At 51.1% G+C, this 8331-nt stretch overlaps 1 protein-coding gene across 1 annotated transcript; it reads left to right on the forward strand.

Annotated features, from left to right (window-relative positions):
- The first annotated feature begins 6735 nt into the window (after positions 1-6735).
- LOC132575704 (uncharacterized) lies at positions 6736-8070 on the forward strand. Its single transcript, XM_060244396.1, has 2 exons — positions 6736-6844; positions 6989-8070. Exons 1-2 carry the CDS (start codon positions 6736-6738, stop codon positions 7690-7692), a joined length of 813 nt encoding a protein of 270 aa, XP_060100379.1. The 3' UTR covers positions 7693-8070.
- The last annotated feature ends 261 nt before the right edge of the window (positions 8071-8331 follow it).

An 8331-nucleotide genomic window follows, 5' to 3' on the forward strand; every position in this document is an offset into this window, starting at 1 on the left:
AAAACCTTAATGAAACCGCCCCTAGATGAAGGGAGACGTTGGTGTTTGGCACTTATTATACCCGCGACACTCCTCCGCCTTCTGCCTCCCTCCCCCCCCCCCGCTTGCGTGGTACTGTTGATTTCTCTGCATTGCTATAGGTTCAAGCGGCGTGAACCCGAACAGTGCGTTGCAGGAACAGGAACACAGCCAGGTTTTTACTGATGGACATCCAGGCGAGGAGTCATTTCGGGGTAAGTGCGGCCTGCAGTGCTTCTGATAAGTCTTATGTGGAATGTGAAAGCTTTCAGTGGAACTTAGATGCATTGCCCAGCTTACAATTGCTGAGCCATTGACCCTGCATTTCCTGCTTCATGTATGAGCAGAACTGCTCCTGAAGACATGTTATAGCACAGATTTTTAAGGTAAGCATGGGCTTTGCAGCACTAACCATGGAGAGGAATGAGTGTGGTGTCAATTTCAATTCCAGGTGACTTTGAGGAGGAAGAAGGGTGCTTTATCCAGAGGGGAGGACCTGGAAAGCCGTCTGGATCATGAAGATGCGATGGAGTGCTTTGACCGAATGCTAGCTTCTGAAGAACGCAGGTTCACTTTGCAGGGAGAGCGTGACACAGGCTTGGTAAAGAATTTCGAACAGGCCACAAGGTAGACTGTGGATGTTATGAGGGCAGCTGTTGATATGCTAGGCAGCATTGCCCAAATTTTTAGGGAAGGTCGGGCACAGGGAAGGGTGGGTGAGGCACCAGCCACTGCAACATCTCCACCATATGCAGCATCTCCACCATCTGTCACACATAGCTTCTGCCGGGATTGAACTCAGGTCGTGATCAGAGAGCTTGGACTGCAGTACTACAGCTTTACCACTTTGTGCCACGGGGCTCCTCTAGTATCTCTGGTATTTTATGGCACAATGGCCTGGCCTGACGAAGTGATATTTGTGTCAGATCCAGCCCTCATTCCAAATGACTTTGTCACCTCTGGCCTAAGATAAGTGTTTGTCAGGTGCTAAAGACTGCTAGTGTGAGGGAGTTCACCACCTCCCTAGGCAGCTGATTCGACTGCTGAAATGGTGACCCATTAGGGTTTTCAAGGCAAGAGCCATTCATAGGTAGTTTCCCCTTGCCTGCCTGTGTCACCACCCTGGTATTCCTTGCTGGTCTCCCATCCAAACACTAACTAGGGCTGACCCCTGCTTAGCTTCTGAGATGGAACATCAGGCTAGCCTGAGCTACCCAGATCAGGGTGGAAACCTAAAAAGTGTGTGTGTGGCGGAAATCCTCAGAATGTGTCAGAAGTCCTGATTTTTTGAACTGCACGGATGTCCTTTAGAAATGAAATATCGTGTTTTTTAAAAGTCTATTAGCTTGGAACCATAGGGCTCAGTACAAAATAAGGCATAGTGGGTTTTGGATAAGGCTTTTTCTTCCTCCCTTCCCCCGAATTCTTTTTCTGCACTTGCTATAGTTGCTTCACTTGCCAAGTCCTTTTTCCACACATAAGTGACTTTTGCTTTAATCAGGGAGGCCACCTGTCTTTCAAGAAGATCCCTAATAAAGTCTGAATGTAAACCATTTGAACCCTTCACAAGCCGAGATATCAGCTTCTCCCCACCCAAAATAAATTGGGAAACCAATTTATAAATAAATTGGCAGCTTCACCTAAACTGTGACTGCAGCGAAACTCATGGGCCACTGCCTTCAGATATAGCTTGCCCGGTTTTGGCAGAGCCTGCTGTCTCCTGCACCCTGCTCAAGTGGCAGTGTGGCGGCTTCCCGTAGGGGCAAGATGATGTTATTTCATTGATTACATGTTGTGCATGTTGTTATTGATGATGTTATCTCAGTGCTTATACCTGCACGGGCAGGCTGTTCCTACCTTAGCGATTATTACGCAGCAGCTGTGTACAGCTGATGTTGTGTTCTTGTCCGGTTAACGCACTTTTAATAAAGTTATGTTTTGCAAAGGTCCCAGCTCGGTGTTTAGGTAAAGAAAAACGATATCTTCAGGTTTCAACATTAACAATAATTTATTACAACTGACAAACATATATACACCTTTAAACATATATACACCTTTATTCCTCCAACCCCCCACCCCTGGGCCGCTCCTGCCTCCGGACATGCCGCTCCAGGGCGTCAATCCGGCGTGTGAAGGCGCTCACTGGAATTTAGAAAAGAAGCAAGTAAGTGCAACGCCCTCAGTAATGTACGCACAGCAGTCAATCACTCACAAGAACCACCCATCATGCAAAATAGTGAGCACTCACACGCTGAGCGGCAGAGGGCCTCCAGCCGGGCAATGGCCTCCAGCGGTGCCTCCGGTGCTGGGCGCCGCTCGAGGGCCTCGATTCTTTGGCTGAGGGACTCCATTTCCGCCGCTGCTGGGCGCCGTTCGAGGGCCTCGACCCGTTGGCTGAGGGCCTCCATTTCCGGCGCTGATGGGCGCCGTTCGAGGGCCTCGACCCGTTGGCTGAGGGCCTCCATTTCCGGCGCTGATGGGCGCCGCTCGATGGCCTCGATCCGGTGCATCAGGGCCTCGAGACGGGCAATGGTGTCCTGTGCTTGCTGCACCGGCTCCTCCACCACTGAAATGCAAGCACACCATGCATGCACATTAGAAAATTATAGGCATGTGTGCATTGTATAGCACATACAATGCACACATAGCATGTGTGCATTGTATAGGCATGTGTCCATTGTATAGCAACATTAGTTCGCAGTGCCCTGAGAGGCAGCTCAGCAAACCCACCTGCCTCTCTGGCCGGATCACCGCCCTCCTCCCGCGGGACTTCTGGGCTCCCACCGCCTAAGATTTGCAAAAGTAATCATTAATTTTTTTTTCTGAACGCCCTGCGCACATCGCTTTTTAATGCCTCTAATGTGCAGTAACCCAGAGGTGGCTGCTTTGTCAGGTAATGTACCTTCTTGCTCCTCAGTACCCTGCTGCTCATCCTCCTCTCCCCCCAAGGGTGAGCCTGGCCGCTCTGCCTCGCCTCGTGGCCCTAGAGACAGGTAGTTAGTGCACTCCTGTACTCATCTGACAGGGCGGCTAACAAGGGCTGCAACATCATATTTATTAGAAACTTGCATGCCATGCCTATTGATTTCTATCTGCGGCTCAGCTCAGCGAACTCACCTGCCTCCTCAGCGCCTCCCGCCTCCTCAGCGCCTCCCGCCTCCTCAGCGCCTCCGGCCTGCTGGGCTGCTGGGCTCACACCGCCTAAGATTTGCAAAAGTAATCATTATGTTATTATCTTGAACCCCCTGCGCACATGGCTTATTAATGCGTTTACTGCGCAGTAACCAAGAGGCGGCCGCTTTGTCAGGTAATGTACCTTCTTGCTCCTCCGCACCCTGCTCCTCCTCTCCCTCCGATGGTGGGCCTGGCCGCTCCGCCGTGCCTCGTGGACAGGTGTCAACTAGAAAAAAACCAAACAATGAAACTCATACATGCAAGTGGTGTGAATGAAAGCACACATCATATGTGAAAAATGCACTGTAACCTGCAGGTAATATGTACTGGATCAGGACGGCACATCAGGAAATAGAATGGGGTGGGGGCGGGGTGTTGGATCCAATTAAGGAGGTTTCTGTGATCACCCATGCCCCCCCCCCCATTCCACCAGGAATGCTCAGCAGAGCATAGGAAGGTTTGGGTGTTGGATCCAATTAAGGAGGTTTCTGTGATCACATCGCCATCCCCCCCCCCCATTCCACCAGGAATGCTCAGCAGAGCATAGGAAGGTTTGGGTGTTGGATCCAATTAAGGAGGTTTCTGTGATCACCCATGCCCCCCCCCATTCCACCAGGAATGCTCAGCAGAGCATAGGAAGGTTTGGGTGTTGGATCCAATTAAGGAGGTTTCTGTGATCACCCATGCCCCCCCCCCATTCCACCAGGAATGCTCAGCAGAGCATAGGAAGGTTTGGGTGTTGGATCCAATTAAGGAGGTTTCTGTGATCACCCATGCCCCCCCCCCCCATTCCACCAGGAATGCTCAGCAGAGCATAGGAAGGTTTGGGTGTTGGATCCAATTAAGGAGGTTTCTGTGATCACCCATGCCCCCCCCCATTCCACCAGGAATGCTCAGCAGAGCATAGGAAGGTTTGGGTGTTGGATCCAATTAAGGAGGTTTCTGTGATCACCCATGCCCCCCCCCCCATTCCACCAGGAATGCTCAGCAGAGCATAGGAAGGTTTGGGTGTTGGATCCAATTAAGGAGGTTTCTGTGATCACCCATGCCCCCCCCCCCATTCCACCAGGAATGCTCAGCAGAGCATAGGAAGGTTTGGGTGTTGGATCCAATTAAGGAGGTTTCTGTGATCACCCATGCCCCCCCCCCCCATTCCACCAGGAATGCTCAGCAGAGCATAGGAAGGTTTGGGTGTTCTGTGATCACCCATGGCCACCCCACATTACAGTAATAAGGCAGTAATAAAGAAGGGAGGGGTGTGTGTGGCGTTTTTGTGTTGTGTGTGTGTGTGGTGTTACTCACAATCATGATGACGGTCCTCCCAACGGGGCCGCCCCGCCAACTCCCAAAGACGCACCATGGCGTCATGGTACGGCGTCCTGCCTGACGCCCTGGGGATACCGCCCCAAGCTTCAAGGCTAGCCATGAAGCTGCAGCGGAGGCGTTTGATTTTTGACCGGCACTGCGCGGCAGTCCGGTCAAACCCCCTCCGCTGCAGCCTCCGGGCTATCGCCGCATAGATGTGGCTTGTGTTGAGGTGGGTGCTCGACATTACTTCGGCAGCGTGCCCGCTCCTCTCAACAATATCGAGCATAGCCAGCACCTCCTCCCGCTGCCAGAACGTCCCTCTCCTTCCCCTGGCTGCCATTTCGAACTAACGCTCTTTCGATGTTGCGAAATAGCAGCCTCCCCTTTCTGATTTGATTTATCCAATCATGTGGAAGGCATATCCTGATTGACAAGGCAAAAACAGACCCAGGCCAGAAACACGTGTCAAAAAACCCTGGTGCACCAAAAAATTACCCCCCCCCCCCCCACAACCACCACCAAAGTAAATGAACGCAGTGCAGTTTATAATGCTCAAAACTTTATTCGCTGTAACGGGAAGCAGCCTAAGTAAACGCAGGCATAATGATAAGAAATATGTAGTATTACTGGGTGGAAGTATCTACTCCGGAACCACTAAGCGGAGTTTGCTGTGGGAAATCCATCCACGCCGGATCGACTGCTTTGTGGGCGTCACCCTCTCCCTTTCCGTCCTTCCACCCCATCCACCCGCTTGGCCAATCATCACCCTTCCGCGGCGCTTCCCCGGAGTGCCGGCGCGACCTTTTTTTTAAAAAAAAACTTAACAGTTTTGCGTAGTAGCGATATTTCGAAATTGACAAGGGGAAAAAAAAACCCCTCCTGGAATAGTTCCCCCCCCCCTTCTCCAGTATACATTATACATTATGGTTGATACATTATGGTTGATAGCATGTTTGGTCTCGCGAGAAATTCATGGGTGTTGTGGCGAGGGTCTCGCGAGAATTGCGACCGCTGAATGAGGATCAGGGAATCGCCCACATCACTGTTAATTAGCCAATGCTTGGAGGCTGCAAATGCTAGTGGCCAATCATGAGGCGAGTGGCAGCTATCGTCACAGCTTGTATGAGCCGAACAGGACACTGGGAGGAAGAAGGGACAGATTTGGCTGGCCGGCATTGATCAGCTTACTGCCTCCACCGCACAGCAGCTCCGTGCAATGGCGTCCAGCGGCAGGGCAATGGGGGCTCGTGGAGTTTCTTGGCGGGAGGCAGAAACAGAAGCCTTGTTGTCCATTTGGGTTGAGGATAAGATCCAGAATGCGCTGGCCTCTAACCGCAAAAACACCTATGTCTACGAGGCTATATCTAAGGCCATGCATGCCATGGGACACAAGAGGTCGGCGCTTGAGTGCCGAACGAAGACCAAGGGCTTGCGCGCGGACTACAGGAGATGCGTTAGCCACAATGCAAAGACTGGAGTATCCCCATTTTACTGCGCTCACTTTGATGTGCTGCACCGCATCCTTAAGGATGATAAGTCCGCGCGTCCCCCCGACATGAGGAGAAGCTGGACGGCGAAGTATTACAAGGCAAACAAGGAAAACTTGCCGCTTCTGGGATCAAATAACATCGTTTCCGCTGACCTCCAAACAATCAACGCCGATGATCTCCGCACGCACACCACTGTGTCACCTCCAGGTGAGTATCAAGGCGATGCAGTGCCCCTGAGCCCTGTACTTTTATGTGTATGGGGTTCCGTTCTCGCCCCTAAGGAAACCCACGCAGAGGATTCCTCAGTATATATGTGGGTCGCTGTGGGTTCGCCGGTGATTGGGAGGCATGGGGGAAACCTTAATGGAACTTCCCCTAGATGAAGGGAGACGTGGATGCTTGCCTCACTGTACTGTGCACTTATTAGACTCGCAAAACTTCTCTGCCTTCTGCGTTAACACTGCTGATTTTCCTGCATTCCTATAGGCTCAAGCATCGTGACCACAAGCGATGCGTCGCAGGAGCAGGAACAGAGCCAGGAATTTAGTGCTCAACAACCAGCAGAGGAGTCCTTGCGGGGGGGTAAGTGCCTCTGATTAGTCTTATGTTGAATGTGAAAGCTTTCAGTGGGACTCGGAATTACTGCCCAGCTTACAATTGCTGACACTGATGCTGCTCCTGAACACATGTTATAGTGAAGAACTTTACGGTAGGCAGGGCTTTTCAGCACTTTGCACGTTAAGGAATGAGTGTTGTATCAATTTCAGGTTGCTTTGAGGAGGGAGAAGGGTGCAGTATTCAAACTGGAGAATCTGGGGATGCTGTCCTCTCGGAGCAGGAAACAGAGGAAGGAGGTATGTTTCGGGGATTTCTGCGTAAACTGCAGCAGCGGTGCCAATGCCTGCAGCACAGTAGTGCAGCTTGTACCATAGCTGAAACAATGGGTGCACTGCCAGAGTTCTCCAGGTAATGTACTCCTTCCATCCTTCTTCTTTCAGATGCTTCAGGAGATCATCTGCCGGTGTCATCAGCACAGCAAAGAAAGGAAGAGAGTGCGCAGAACGAAGCTCAACGTCAGCGAAGGGTTGCCTTGCTTAATAATGTGGCTAAGGAGATGATGATTCAAAGCCGTCAGGATCATGAAGACACAATGGAGCGGTTTGACCGTATGCTTGAAGCTGAAGAACGCAGGTTCTCAGTGCAGGGGGAGCGTGATACACAAAACAGGGAGGCTTTGGTAAAGGCTTTTGAAAAGGCCACAAGGGAGACTGTGGATGTTATGAAGGCAGCTGTTGATATGCTAGGCAGCATTGCCCAAATTTTTAGGGAAGGTCGGGCACACGGAAGGGTGGGCGAGATACCAGCCACTGCAACATCCCCACCATATGCAGCATCTACACCATCCGTCACACGTAGGCAGCTGCACCTGGATTGTGACTGCAGCTATAATCGGGGCACTCTGCCGTCAGATATGGAGTACCCAGTTTTGGCAGAGGAATCTATGCCTGAGAGTCAGCCACTCCTCTCTGTGCCTGAGAGTCACAACCCCACGTCTGTGCCTGATACTCAGACCCTACCGTCTGTGCCTGAAAGTCAGAGCGTCCTGGCTCCTGCACCCTGCTCCAGTGGCAGTGTTGCGGCCTCACGTAGGGGCAAGAAACGATCCTGCACAGGGAAGCAGAGGGTGTATTTTGAGCCCTAAAAGCACTCCCTTTGGAACATCTGATGATAACTCCATTGGATTATTGTTAGGCTGCCCCTAACGTGCACTGCTGTCTATGACAGATGCTTCTTATGTTGCTGTTTTCCAGCAATGTCCCCTTCATGGGTACCAGAACCAATGCCCATCAAGGGAAGGTGTGAGTTGCAGGCATTGTTTACATGTTGTGCATGTTGTTATTCATGATGTTTTTTCATTGGTTATACCTGTTTATATGATGTTATTTCATTGTTCACATGCTGTGCATGTTGTCATTTATGATGTTATTTCATTGTTTATGCCTGCACAGGCAGTGTGCTCCTAGCTATTGCTTTGTTCCTCTGATGTTTACGCACTTTTATTAAAGTTATGTTTGCACTTCTCCCTGTTCAGTGTCTAGGTAAAGGAAAACGACACCTTAAGGTTTCAACAGTAGCAATAATTTATTTGAACAAACAACACATTTAAGAAAATGAAACTTTATTCCCCAACACCCCCACCCCTCCCAGCACCCCCACCCCTGCTTTGTCAGGCAATGCACCTTATTCCCTCAGGCCAACCAGCTGAGGACCCTCATCATCCTCTTCCACCAGGGGTGGGCCTGGCTGCTCTACCGCGCCTCGTGGACGGTTGTCGACTGCG

The sequence above is a fragment of the Heteronotia binoei genome, chromosome 8 (assembly GCF_032191835.1).
Source record: "Heteronotia binoei isolate CCM8104 ecotype False Entrance Well chromosome 8, APGP_CSIRO_Hbin_v1, whole genome shotgun sequence".
Classification (NCBI taxonomy): domain Eukaryota; kingdom Metazoa; phylum Chordata; class Lepidosauria; order Squamata; family Gekkonidae; genus Heteronotia; species Heteronotia binoei.